General features: G+C 36.9%; 1 protein-coding gene across 4 annotated transcripts in view; it reads right to left on the minus strand.

Moving 5' to 3' along the window:
• Window positions 1–15,355, minus strand: part of RNF130 (ring finger protein 130) — a 53,886-nt gene that overhangs the window by 29,391 nt on the left and 9,140 nt on the right. For all 4 annotated transcript variants that reach the window (XM_085298036.1, XM_085298034.1, XM_085298035.1 and 1 more), the window contains exon 2: window positions 13,353–13,547. In XM_085298036.1, coding sequence (XP_085154162.1) covers window positions 13,353–13,547 — 195 coding nt within the window. The remainder of the gene's footprint in view (window positions 1–13,352; window positions 13,548–15,355) is intronic.

Here is a 15,355-nt window from a genome sequence, read left to right on the forward strand (position 1 = left end):
ATTCAAATTCCCTGAGAGAGAAACTATAAAATGTGAATGACTTCAGTATTGAGACTCTGGATAAGGTGGATTTAAGTTACAAAATTTAAGTTAAGTGGATTTAAGTTAAAGATTTAATACAACAGTGAAGACAGAACATGAGGTCCTATTTTGATGCAAGGAAATCAAAGTCTTTTAATCAAAATCCTATTCTTAAGAAGTTACTGTACCCAGAATATGATGTAGGAAGACTCAAAAGAGCAGCATTTCTGAAACTCAGAGCTCAATAAGTCATGTGACAGCCTCAAACAACCACATAATTTTCCAAGATGGGTCTTTACTAGAGCTTTGTAACAGTCTGATAAACATTTTATCATTGTCCTTTCCATTTGCAAAGCTAAGAAGAACAATCCTCAGTTTCAGAGAGTTTAACATTTGTGATAAAGCTGATAGAACTACTCAGAAGAACAAGAACTGATACTCTCATAAATCAGGATTTACAAAGTAATTCATTGAAAATAATTCACAATCCCTAAAGGTCTCCCCATGAAATCTTAATATTTCTTTAAAATCAGAATTCTAAAGGCATAGTCAAGAACTCATGCCTTGTCTTAGTAACATGGGTGTAAGTAGGAAAAGAATGTTGTTTCCTCCTGAGTATTTTTAAAATAAATGTCACAGCAACTCAAAAGCTTTAAACAGTAACCAGAAATCAACATAATTATGGATATAGCTCATTAAATTAGCATTACACCACAGATTCAAAGTCCACTGCAGACTAGGTCTCCAGGGATACTTCTCCAATTTCAAGCAAACTAACCAAGATACTTAGTGAGCAAAGCACAAAAACAATGAAAACCCACCACATGCTTTATTATCGAGGAACACTGCTTGGATTCCTGCACTTCCAAATCAGGAAGAGACTGTCCTTACTTAGACCTGCAGCAGTTACAGGACAAGAGCTACTGTTCCTGCAACTCAAGGATTCTGTATGCAGATGCACCACGTACTCCTGCAACCCTAAACACTCAGATGAAATATCAATTAAGAGCAGATAATTTATATTGCTTGATATTTTCCCTAGGCTTTCCTTCTGTTTTTCATGGCTAGTTCTGGTAGTGAAAAGAGGGAAGAGGGAATGCTTTCTGGGGAGCATGCATTCTGTTGTGCTTCCCCAGTAGGTATTCATTTGCACCGTGGAATTACRTTAGTATTAAAGTATCAGTCAGAAGTACTCAGCGTAGCACTCTAACGTGATTTATATAGGGGTATCTGCCAAGCAAATCCAATCTTATGATCCTAGTCTGCTTTTGTCCAAACCAAAAGCTCAAGTCTCTGCCTATTCCCTGCTGCCCAGGGAAGGTGACCAAGCTGACAATCTGTCATGTGTTTTATATAAGGCGTAGCACAAAGGGAACCTCTGGCATTACTGCAAAGTAATTTGCATGCCAAATGACTCAACTGGGAACAGCCAAAGTGCTACTGCTGCTTCTGACCCTGCAAGAAGCAAGGAGAACCACAGAAAAGAAAATAATTTGTGCTTGTTTAACATACTGAAACTCAGTGGAAACTGGGACTTGGCTCCTCTCTCCTTTTGTCAGAGGCATCACCCTAAATACAGAGAGCTCTCTGCTTGAGAAGAATTAGGGGTAGAAGGAAATACTGACTCATTCATTTCAAGCACCTCAAAATCTTGCATTTCTGAAACTTCAGTAGAAAAGCACCACCTTGGGTGAATAAAAAAAGACTAACAGTGTTTGCAGAAGTTAGAATATGGTATTACTGTATAACCTTATGAAAAGCAACACTCTCATCAGCCAAGAACACAGTGTCCAGAAAAAAGTAGTAACCTGGAATGCCAACCAGCTACACACACAACCACAGACCATAAGGTAGGATAGACAGCAGGCTCAAGATACATATTGACCTCTGTAAATATTATAAGTCATTGAAATGCCATAATTCAAACCTAGACAGCTTTCTAGCTGCAATTTTACTATGTGAATGCTTAATTAGGATAGCTACGCAACCCTATGTAGGAAATGGAAGTAGCAATTAATCATTAATTCTATATAGTATTACAGTGGGAGAGAAGAGAGAAGTATTTAACAGCTGAGAAAATACTAAAAACAAACGAGAAAAACTAGCAACATCCAGAATGGTTTCCTGTAGAGCTAGTACATTTGATTTGCTATCTCACTAGTCTATTTATATACTTACAGAAAGTCAATAGAAAGTTATTTCAAAGAAAAATGACTAGTCTCATCACTAGCAAGCAATTGTTTAATTTTTTGCTAGTTGTGGGCTACCAAATCTCTCTCTCAAGCTCAATACACAGACAACTGTGGCAGTCACAGTTCAAAGAACAGACCTCAGACACTCCCATCCATCTACTGTCTTTCTTTTGGAAAATGCAGGGGGCAGCTGCCTGGTAAAACGCAACTGCCAAATAGCCGATTTTTTTCCTCCTAAACTTGTAAATAGTCTAAGCAGCTGCTTGGTCAATACTGAGGGAGAAGGGAGTGAGAGACAAGAACTCCTGGGCATCCTGAGCAGCCTGGCGCAGAGCTGGTGCTACCGCTGCAGTGATTCAGCCTCCTCCTCYGCAGAAGGGGAGGGCCCAAATCTGAAATCCTATTTCAAGCCTGGCAAGTGTTGGACCACCCGTGAGAGGCACCAAACTATTTTGATTCAGTATGACAATGCTTACAGCGAACTGGGAATGAAGTCAGATACTTGTAACAGAGGTTAGCAGTTTTCTAATGGCTGACATTTTCAGCTAAAATCTTTGCAATTTCACAAGCCTTTGACTGTGCATACTGATGCTTCTTGTAGGCACAGCACAAAGAACATAAATTGCAGCCATCTCACACTTGCAAAAGAATATTGCTGTCTCTTAAAACAGCAGACTACATTTTAGTTTTAACCRAGGCCTTCATGACTTCATTCTGAAAACCCTAAGCTTAACATATTCATCTGAATTTCACTGGTGGCAATTTCAGAGGTGTTCCTAAACAAAAAAACCCTTTCTACTAAAGGCAGACTTCTGCTAACCAGTGCAGACAGTCACTCGTAGGCTGGATTCAGGGCATGATTCAGACATCAAAAACCCAATATACAAATGCCAGTGCCTATTCAATTGCAATAGTGCAAACTTCATAACAATAAAGTAATTCAAGGGAAAATTGCCCATCTTCACCAAACAGAGGTGAAGAGAACAGAGATCTGTTCTTGTATTAAAATTTGGTAACTTTATGTTAAACATTTCTCAATACATTCAATTGGAAATAAAAATTGGGCAACGTACACTATCCATTGCCCAAGACAGACATCAAAATCCCATCGCTGAGTGACAGATCTCTAGGAATAACACTGTAAAAGTGAAACCACAGTAAGGAGCAGTTACTTGTTATCATGTTCTTGCTGGAAAATGCTTTTATTCAAGCAATTTCAGCTCTATAATGGCCTTTTTATAAGTCCCATTCACTGTCATTTTACATATGCAAAATAAAGACATGCTTAAATAAGAATAAAGCTCTAATGCCGTTTCTGAAGTCTACTGGAAGGGWCCTCTGAAGATCACCTAGTCCAGCTCCCCTGCTCCAGCAGGGTCACCTAAAGCACATTGCACAGGATCGTATCCAGGCAGGTTTTGAATATCTCTAGAGRAGGAGACTCCACAGCCTCTCTGGGCAACCTGTTCCAGTGCTCTGTAACCCTCACAGTAAAGGGTTTTTTCCTCATTCAGATGGATCTCTGAGTGTTTCAGTCTGTGCCCGTTGCTTCTCGTCCCGTCACTTCAGTCACACAGAAAACTGTATCACTATATTCTAGTTTTTTGCCTATTACGAGTAGAAGACAAGTTGATAAATGGTTTCCAGACCTTCCTGTGAAATGACCTTGCGGATGCAAGCACTAATTCAGGAACTTACAAACAAAGGAAGAATATTCCTCCCCCCGCTCCCCCAGGAGAAAAGCTCCTTCAAAATAGTTTACTGGTTTGAAGGAGTTTTATTCCTTTTCTCTTCAACCACCAGGTAACAAAATATGAAGGGAGAGGGCAACTATCACATACAACTGTCACATACAGAAGTTACTTTAGAAGCCCTATTTGCATAAGCAAAAAAAGATGACAATTGTGGAAGATAATGTAACTGTGACAAACCAAGCTGGCCAATGATGACAGAATTTGGGAGTCCACAAAACATCAGTGAAGAAAACAGGAAAGCACAAAGGAAGTGCTATTGTTATATATGAAGTTTTGAAAGACTGATTTGGAGTTACAGGAAAATACCAGAACAAGTCCAAATTGACACGGAGCAGAGGTGGAAGCATGAATTACCTGAACAGGTGTTTCACAGATTTAGCCAAAGAGAAAGGACAGAATTCACAGAACCAAGAAGGCAAGATAAGGGAAAGAGAAAAGGCGTAAGTATTAGGAGAATAAAGTCAGAGAAGAAAGAAAGGAGACGTGTGTATGTATGTGTATATATATACACACATACACACACACACACACACACACGTATAAAAAGGCAGAAAAAACAAACCATATCATTCTCAGCACTGATTTAGCTGAATAATCAGTCTTGACTGTAATTAAGAGTAAGTTGGACAGAATGGAAGTTGCACGAAGAAAAAAAAACACACAAGATGCACATGGAAAGGGTGGAGTATAAACAGCATTTCACACTGCTGGAAATGAAAGAACAGAGAGGTAAAGCAGAAACAAGGAATCCAAGTACAAGTCAGAAAAAAAATCATAGAAAAAACAGACATGAATAAGACATACAAAGCTGAAATGAAAGGGGATATGATAATACTCAGAGATCTCACTACTTATTTAAGGATAATACTTCTGACTTCATGTTACTACCCACGTTAGAACATTAGTTTTATGATAATGAAAGCTAATATTACAGCTACACTGCAGGAAAAGATAGATTCAGAGAGCACATCCTTTATATAAAATACAAATTCCAGTATGATTAGCAGCATTGGGGAAAAATTTCTTTAGATACTTTAAAATTTTAGTCTGATACAAAATGGAGAAATTCACTTGTAAGTTTTACATTCAGAAATTGACTTTCATAAAAGCAGACAGCAAAATGAAGAGTCTTGGCRTTTCCTCAGATTAAAACAGGTTTAGCTGCCCATATTTTTATTTTGATCTAATCAGAAAGTAAACAAGAGCACATCCAAGCYGTCAACACTTGAGTGTAATCTCAAGGGTAGAATACGTTGTTTAAGATGTCCCAAATCAAATACTTCCGAAAACAAAAGACCTTGGCATGTTACTTAGTTCTAAACAAGCAAGACAACTTAACATCAAAAATACGCATCAATTATTTCAAAATGAGACCAAAGAGTGTTTTAAAGTATCTTGTTTTCTGTTGTATTTGTAACACTGAGAATGTTGAACACCCCTCTGGTATGTAAGCATTTACTTTAGTATCTCTATTTTATGTAGTGGCAGACGTTAGAATAGATGTTGCAATACTACCACGGGAAAAAAAAATGTAAACAGCAGTAGTATACGAAACTTACCTAGAAGCCAGGCTTTCACATTAATACACCAATTAACAGAACAACTAGCGAACCTAAAACACGGAGCAGATATTTGCAAAGACTACAAGTTTCTTTACTGCACCAATCAATGCAAAGAAACCTGAAAAACATTTGCTACTGAGGCTAAAACTTGAATTCTGACTGTCTACTTGAGTGGACAAAGTAGTAGACCCTCATATTCAGTGCAGAATAGGCTTCTGTGAATTTTGTGAATGTGAGTACAATCAAGCTACATCTGAAGAACAGTCAAAATTCTTCTTCGACTGCAGAACAGAAGCTTTAACAGACTTTACCAGGTTAAGACAGGTCGTTGGACAGTCACTCAAATACCATGCATTGAAATGTACCATGCAGTACAGTACTGCTAACAGACATAAAACCACCACTACAGTTCTGCTCCTTTAAGAAAAAGGCATGTGATTGAGAGCTAGAAAAACAACAACAGCCAAGAGCAGCTTTCCAAATATGGGTGTGACAATTAATTTCACAACAAATACTAAAGCCTAGTCAGCTTCTGGTTACACTGGCCTGTAATATGTTAAAGCATTGTTATGTACGACCTGTGTTGCAATTATCTTGTAAGGAAGGAAGATCTTTCTAATGCCCTTTCCTCACTTGGTTTTGCCATGTTTAGAATTCAACTACTGGCACGTTATTTCATAACCCAATTGCTCTACTCTGGCACTCAATGAAATGTTTCTTAAGGAGAAATTTGCCTACAATCCAAACAGGTGGTCATAGTTAAACCATCCTGTTTCATTCACCCTGCTTCTTCCCAAGCCCAGCTCATGCAAGTACACTTCTGATGGTGGAGCTCTGCTCTTATATTTCCTCAAAGGTAACAAGGTCTTGGGTCCACCTATCTCTTTGCGATACYCACTGTATACCCCAACTGAAAAACCTACACTTTCAGTCTCTCAAAGATACAGTACAGTATTAGGATGTAGAAATGAGGCCTCAGACTGCGCTATTTACCTATTCTTCTCCACCACTCTCACTCAGAAAGAGAACTCCTCATCTTCTATCGYAAGACAAATGATATTAAACAGTTAGAAGAATTAAGATCCTACTATGAAGCCTGAAGATAYGCCCATCTCTTCTCTAAACCTTCCACAAGTTCCTGAATCTCTGCCCTATCTTGATTTTTGAGAAGTAAATTGTACTATTTCAACACTTCTGACAGGCATAAGGAAGACAGATTCATGGCACGTACACTGAAAAGACAGGAGCACCAGAAGAGAAAGATTACACATCTCTAGAATTGTAACTGTTGCAGAGTTAAAAGGTATGGGGAAGTGTAGTTTTTTGCTTGTTTTTTCTCCTTAATTTTTATTGGTGTGACTATTTCCTTATATTGAATATACCCTTTCTGCAGAGGGACACTATTCTCTTCTGAGAAAGATTTATATATATTTTTAATGCATGCAGCCTAGTAGCTTTTTTTTTTTACACCCAGAAAAAAGACAGCCTAGAAAAAAGGAAAAGGTAGATAAATGTTGCAATGTTTCTACAGTCATTTCACATGGTAGTCTTTTCTAACAAAGCTKCTTTCGATATGCCTGCAGTATAATTTTTAGAAAGGAAACAGATATTCCAATTAATCCTAGAAGAATCAAGAAGTCCTCATAACAGGGAATTTCATTTCATCATCACCTTTCCACTATTCGTGCGTAATTTTTGCTTTCATTCAGCCTAAGTTTTACTGACATTTGCCTATGAAGTAAGGTGAACAAATTGCATTTGCAACTCTGTTTAATTTTTATTATTCAGGTATCAGTACACTAACAAAAAGAAGTGTAGATTTTATATTCAAACCTTGAGCAAACACAAGCTACTAAAGCAGAAGGGTTTCACCTAAACAGTATAATACTATCACTASGCAAATGCAAACTAAAGTAAGTCAGCTATCAAACAGCATTTACTCATTAACCAGTTTCATATATTTATAAAATACAAAAGGAGTCTTATCATCAGAGGTTAATCACAGTTTATTTGAAAACTACTTATCTTTGCAGATACTTCTTCTAGAACAATATCCTGAAACATATACGTTAGAGCGGGTTTTAATATCCAAAGACTGATTACAGTACCTGCATTTTTGATTAATCAAAAATAACCTCATGCAGACCTTACTGGTACTTAAAAAAAATGTGATTTTGATAACATTCTAAATATTCTTGTGTATTGTAACGTGAGTAGGTGCTAGTAGATGACTTCCATYTTGCTATTTCTGAGTAGTAATTTCCATTCTGGCTAATTGATCTTGGAGCCCCCAAAAAAGGGATTTCTAATAAGGATAGTCTGTTGTGGTCATGTATCTCGTTTTAGCTACGGATAGCTTCAGCTCGGAACCATCACTCTAGATGGTCATTCCAAACAAATTCAGGTAACTCCAAAAAAAAACGGTAAGAGAATTTTATCGAAAGACACCACAACTGTTTTTGAAATTTCATAAATAACAAATCCATAGATTGAATCAGATTTGATTCCACAGAATCCACAGATTTAGGAATTACTGTGCTTCATCTTTGGCTAAGAGTATAATTACTTACAGGCACTAACCATCCCGTGGGCCTTTTCACTAATTACCCTCTCAGTTGGCCACGGAAAAATGAGCCTAACTGCTGATATTTCAGTTGTGGATGAAGCACACATCATGCAAAAATATTGGCAAGAACAGGCTCAGTAAGACATTAAGGCTATATTAGCTTTGTGAAGGGGTTTCCCTGACTTGTCCTGAACAGGCTTCCCCATGTTCCAGAGCTGGTGCTCCAAACGCTCCACTTCAAGGCTTGTTAACTTGTCAGACAACTCCATCTACTGTAGGATGCTTTTTCCTCATGAATATACCTCCAAGAAACGCAGTGGGAAACAGAATTAAACTGACACTTGCTTATAACATTTTCAATTAGCAAATACAAACAATACAATAATTAACAATATAAAATGATCAAAGATAYGTTAACTGTGTTTACACTACTGAAGATTTTTTTCCTTTTTAAAAACTTCATCTGTAATGACTCATTTCTCCTTTTCACCACTGTGCCAGGGTAAAGGGCATCACCTTTATCCAGTCCTATGGCTACTTTAATAATTAACAACTACTTCAAAACAAAAGAATTTGAAAACTAACATTAAATAACACCCTTAAGACCACACCATCCGAATAACTGTGCTTTTGTATTCCTAGGATTGCAAYGAGAGCCAGAGGAAATTCCTTGAGTAGTGAATTCAGAGTAGGTCTCAGTAACCCAGGGACAGATTTGATGAGTATTTCAGCTGTATTCCAACRCACATTTGGGCAGAATAATCTACAAAACATCCTGCCTTAGTTTTTATGCGTCATTTTGCCTGCAGTTGCATAAAGAGATGGTCTGAGAAGAGCAGATGTGCTGCATGCAGTGAGTGCGCTACAACACAGGAGCTCTTCAGTCTACTTCCACCTGCTCCGGAGTAGGGCGAGAGCATGGAATAGCCATTAGATGGCAACAACTCCAAATTACTTCCTGTCCCCCCTGCCTCTGACCAGCGACCTAAAATAATCCACACAAAAATACATTTAGTTTTACCCTCCCTGTTCAAAAGAACACAAATGCTAATTCTGGTGCCAATGTTCTCCCATAGGCAAATATAGGAGGATCAGAAATTTCTGCCTTGAATGAAAACTGCTGTTTTTTTTTTCAAAGCTAGTACCGAGTAGAAAGAAACAGATCCTGAGAAAAGTGTCTCTTATAGTGCTAYGAGAGTAGAAAATCTCTCCTATGCACATCACTGAATAGAAAAACTTCCTTAAAGGCAAAGGATGCATCGTTTCTTCAAGAGTGCAATGAAGCTGTATCAAGACGCAATGTCTGCAACTTGTTCTGAAGACCAAGAGATTTAATCTGTGTCAGGTGAAGTTCTCTGAAGAAGGTGTTATATAATATGTTGTGTAAATACTTAAAGAAATGTCTTCATCACTGATAAATAGTAGTTACTGGAGTTTAGAAATCTTATTTTGACATTTCTTCTGTTTACACTGTAAAATATTGAGGACTAGAGTTTAACTTGGAGGCAATTTTAGCTTCTCTTCTATAACTCCATATAAAACTCTAGATTTAGCTAGATCATTTCAACAGATAATTTAGTAATAAGTATTTAACAGGACTGTCTCAACCACAAAAAGAATTAAAATGTTATTTTACCTGCAGTTCCTTCCTATTCCCATAATTGATTATAAAGGAGACAGCTACTAAATATTTTCTCCACCACATAGGCTTTCTACATTAGACAATATTTGTTCTGCTTTAACATTAGTAGAAAGCAAAACCACTCATAAAACTGCCTTCCTGCCAGTGATATCATAGTCTAACATATCCTATATGCTGGGAAAGATGTCCTTCACTTAGATGATAGAGGACATTTACAAGACCATATAAAATAAAGGTATTTTACATGCACATAGTAATACATACAGGGAGAAAAAAATTGTTGCAAATAAAATTAACAGAAATTGTACTTTTTAAAAGTACATCAACTTACGGTCAACATGTACTTTAAAACAGGACTCGAAGACCAAGGGGCTTAGATTTAATGGACTACCACACACACAAGAAAAGAAATCACTTTGATATTAGCAATAGAAAAAGTTCATTCAATGTAGTCTGATGCAAGAGTGATAGYTGACATTTGGCCACCAGAAGGATTTATGTTCTGCTATTCTGTTGAGTATGAGCAAATTTTCAAGAGATGAAATTTTTCAAACGTGCATTCAGGCATAAAATAATTTGGATACAACAGTCTCATAGATGAGACCTACTTACTCAGCTCCTTTCAAAAGGAATCACCTCTCTGCAGATTTAAGGCGGGCAACACACAAAGATCTGTATAATACTTAATTCCCTCCCCCCCCCMCACATTTTTTTTAAGCAGAGACATTCCCTAATCTAGTGCTTAGGATTCATACAAATATCAAACCAGATCAAAGCATGCTATATTAGCAGCTGCTGCTTTCCTCCRTGCTTCTCCAGCAAGAGAAAATATTCCTAATGCTTTCTAGGCAGCAGGAGAAAGACTACGGAATASTGATGCAAAGTGACAATGTTTGTTTTTTACCTGTCTACACAAAGAAAGCAGAAAACCATCAACGAGGTGGTTATAAAACAGATGCAAACAGATACACAGTAAAGAACGCACTTTTTTAAAAAATAAAAAAAGGAATAGTAGACAGTACTAGAAATCCTATGGCAACACGGCAAACTTGGTAACCCTCCTTCATTTTATGTCAAAACTCTATTTAATACACATTTAACTCATTAGTCATAGAACAGCTATTGAGTAGACAGGGTCAACTTCTCCAGATTTTTAGGAACAGAAAATACTAAAGAGAAGAGATGCAATGCATTGAAATATCCTATTAGCAGATGACATGGCCATTTATCACAAAAATATACAAGTAGTAATATGGTTGACAAGGCAGAAAAARGAAGACCAGAGAACGCTTTGAATGTATGTAAGATGACTTTACACACAGTCCTTCGGATTTTAGGATAACTTTCACAAAGTGGAACTCTGTATTCCAGATCTTCATTGTGCACAAATTAAAACCAAAAGACTGCTCTACATTTCACAATTACACACACGTACAGATCTTACATCAAAAAAMCAGGAAGTTAATTATAGGGAGCTCTGCAAAACACAGATGGCTAAACAGATCCCATTCATGACAATAAAATACTCAAAACAAAAAAAAATGTAGTATTCCTTTTATTACAGTGTTACAATACTGACATTACCTTAAAATCAAGGTGGTACTTCGTTTCTAGATAGTAACTTTTAGTCTGCTGCATACTTTGAACACTTCCAAGTCCAATACTAATTTTGAGACAATGCCTTCAGGCCCAAACCAGTGACAGATTCTACTATACCAAGGGATTGAGTATATGGTTAAAAATAGCTTCTCAAAAGACTTAAAGGTAAAATATGCATCATCTCCAGTAATTATATTTTTTTTTTTAAAAAAGAACTCACCATGAGTAAGAACAATTATTTTTAAATCAATATGCTTAAGATGGTATTAGCTTTTTTCCAAATACCAAGTATTCAGTTACCTGACTATTCTGCAGCCTGCAAGACACTGTTTCTCCACAGCAGATCTCAGGTCTTAAAACTTGAGAGACTGCAAACTCCCTGAATCATCAGATTTACTGATGTATTTTCAGAGGCATCACACTGGTCTTAAGAGCTGAAACACCAAGTGATCATACACTTCTAATACAAAGACAGACGCCATCCCATTGCTATTTGAGCAACCACCAAATCTAACAGCATTATGAGAAAAAAGATACTAAAACTGTAATCAAATCCATTATATATTTTAKCATGTACTAGAATAAATAATACTAGACCTGTGTTTTTATTGTTAGTTTTTCTCTCACAATAAGGCGTTCCAAACTATAGAAGTCACACACCATGGCTAAAAAGAGACTGTTGGCTTTACAATCTTATAGACATGTCAAGAAGACAGAGCTGAAGGATTTGGAGGGGAGGGGGCGACGGTACTACAGAGGCTGAGAGAAGTGACAAAAGACCACAAAACGAAAGTAGTAAAGAATGTTTCACCAGAACATGGGGCTTTTTGCCTGCAGATTACACGTAAAATTGTCTGAGGAAGGTGACTAAGAAGAAAATTGTCAACAGGCTTCGAATTGTTACACAGAGGTCCACATCTCCCTGGAAAATTCCTGTGGCATACAGAATTGGGAAGGTCAAAATCCACTGAATCAGAACAAGCCACAAGACATTTCCCTTGCATGATGTTTGCTCAAAATCACAAAATAAGAGAAACAAGTGACCACAGGACTTTTTTTAGTAGAAGAACCCAACTCTAACTATGTGACAATATGCAGAGCAATAACTAGGAAATTCCAGTTTCCAAGCAACCCCCTCTGCGGTTAAAGAAAAAGGATTGAAAATATTTTTAGAAAAAGATCCAGTAGTTCAGCTATCAAATACAGAAATAGGCCTTTTTGGGATTAAGCTAAATAATTCTAAAGTGATAAAACCTGGGAAAATGAAAGCTTTGCAGTTATCAGAACTGTGAAAGTTATTCGTAGCAAAGGAAAAATTCTTAAGTATAAGGCTCCCACCAGCTAAATTCACTCACTAATAATTGCAAAATTTTACACATGAATAGTCCTAAAAATATRAAGTCTGTAGAAATCCAACTTTCAGCATCATTCTAGACTTGTAATAGTCTAAATCTAGACTATTTACAGACACTAGCACTCTTTGAATCACTAAGTTTTGTTGATTCCCGTACAACATCTATAAAAACACACTGCAGAAACCAAACCCTCTGTAACCTGTCACAGAAAAACATACAAGCTTGGATTTTGGTGCAATTGTTAACCTTTAAGAGATTCCACCATAAGCAACCAGTCATGCTACGATATAGAGTATATATACTTCAGGTATAGATGCTCTGTAAGATTCTAGACATTTTGATATATAGTGTTAGCTTTTTGTCTTTGGCAAGGTTTGAAACACATGACACCTAAGACTTCAGGGACGTCTACCCCCCTATCCCCAATGCATCTGTAACCCAACTGTAGGGGAAGGTGTTCCTCACTGGTTAAAAAGTACTCTAGAAGAAAATATTTTTTCAGAACTACAGGTTTATTTCACTACATTGCATAAATATAAACATCATTAAAGAACAGACTATTTCAAATAGCATTATTTGTGCAGTGCTAATAGCACTTTAGCTATATTGTATATGGCAAAAGAGTACTTGGAGAAAAAGAAAAGTGGAAGAGACTATTTACCTTGATGAGTCATAGTGACTGGTTCTTCACTGGATATATTGTTATAAATGACCACAGCTGTGGCATTATGYGAGGCTGCTCGCAGTATTTTCTCTCTAAATGTACAGTTTCCTCGCTGTAGCAAAGCGATCCACTGCTTGGTGTTTGGTGGAACTTGGAAACGTGTTCGAGGGTCACAGCCCAGGCGATCTGCAACTGAAATTGAAGATATATTTACACAAATGGTAGTTTGTTCCAACAGAAAAAGAAAAAAATTAACTCCAAGTTTTGCTGAATTATTTAATTGATATGAACTAGGAAGCTACTCTTCTCAGGTTAATAAAGGCTAAAGCTAACTGCATTTGACTGCGTTTGTAAGAAAGTCATCTTTAAAAATACAGCCTCACACTGAAAGCCATGAATACACGCCCAAGAATTAGGCTCATCAGCATAAGCTATTTTTAACTCTAGAGCAGTTAGAACAGTGAATTAACATTTGAATCAATACCTGCCTACAGGCTGAAAAAAATTCGAATATGGGTCATGCTATAGGTATTGAACAAACAGCTGTTTTATCAGTCTTTCTGGGTAGTACAACACTTTTTCTTTCTAATGCAGTCATAAAGATCATTGCAATAGGAAATACAGCTAAACAAAGGAGGTTGGAAAAATAAGATTTCAAAGCTGTTATCTGCCATGTGCACACTACTGTAAGAAGAGGGGCGATATTAAAAGCTGATCTTGTGAAAACTCAGCAGCCAACATTAGCTTTTTGTCAGAGACAAAACGTGCATATGTAAAGTGAATTCAAATTCACTAGAGTAACAAACCATTTTGAAAACATGATGCACTCTTGTTACTATTGTTATAAAGGGGAAAAAAAAATCACAGAAACGGCAAATGCCAAACATTTAATTTCAACGCTATTCAAAGCTGGTTTTTGTCCTTTGTGATGCTGTAACACATCCTGGAACAACCCAAAAGCCACACAGACCTACATACTAAAGGCACAAAAGCAATGGGGAAGATGTCTTTATGTTCCAATAGCTGAAACTGAGGAAAGATACTGCTGTTCAAACGCCCGCAAACTTGCAGACTAGTCAAGTGCATTGAAGGCTGCATCACCRCAGCATTTCAGAAATTTAGAGCCAATTGTAACTCAAAGTACTAATACATTTGCCCTTTCAAATGCTTAACATATAAGCATCATTGGCTACTAAAAATTGCTGGGATAAAAAGTGATTTTAAGACAAGTAATTTCTTTGAATAACAGCTCTGAAAGTCGTTCAAAGTTCTTAAGAGTGATTCAGATGAAGTATCCCATAAAATTTTCCTTTTAAAGTGGGTTTTTCAGCATAGGCTATGGGATTTCAGCAAAAAGCCTACTACAAAAGTATTCAGTTTAGCATATTAGCTGGAAGCAAAACGGGATCTTTTCAAGCATTCTCAGTTTAACATAGCTCAGGGTAAAAATTATGACATTGGGAATTTAAATAATGAAGGATCTTCACAGCAAAGAAAATCTGTTTTTCACTCAAAGACAATTAGTGCAGATACTGTAAAAATCTTACGGGAAATCATTTCTTAATTTGAATGACACACCCCTCTCCTATCCCACTGGAAGTGGGAGGGAGGGGTAAATAGTCCAGATACAAGCAAGAATTTTTCACACTTGTTTTGCAAGGCTGTATTAAGACAATTCAGACACAAAAAGCCATTTGCTATATTTTAATATTTGCACATTTCATGCAGAGTTCAGGGAAAATCTGAAGTATAGATGCTTAAAGTAGAATTTTATAGAATATTTTCTTTCGTTACACTGGCATTACTTTAATCCCTATGGAAATTGCTAACTATCAGCGATCCGCACAGAAGCATTTCTGGAGTACTAGTGATGGTCATCATGAATAGCACTTATCATAGGGGTACACTTTCATTCCTGCTGCACCTTTATAGTAGTTTGTCATTATAGCTTTAAGTTTAAGAGGAGAATGGCACTAAAAAAAAAAAAAAAAAAAAAAGAA

Source organism: Rhea americana, unplaced genomic scaffold (genome assembly GCF_003343005.1).
Source record: "Rhea americana isolate MKP2758 unplaced genomic scaffold, rheAme1 scaffold_135, whole genome shotgun sequence".
In the NCBI taxonomy this organism is placed as follows: Eukaryota; Metazoa; Chordata; class Aves; order Rheiformes; family Rheidae; genus Rhea; species Rhea americana.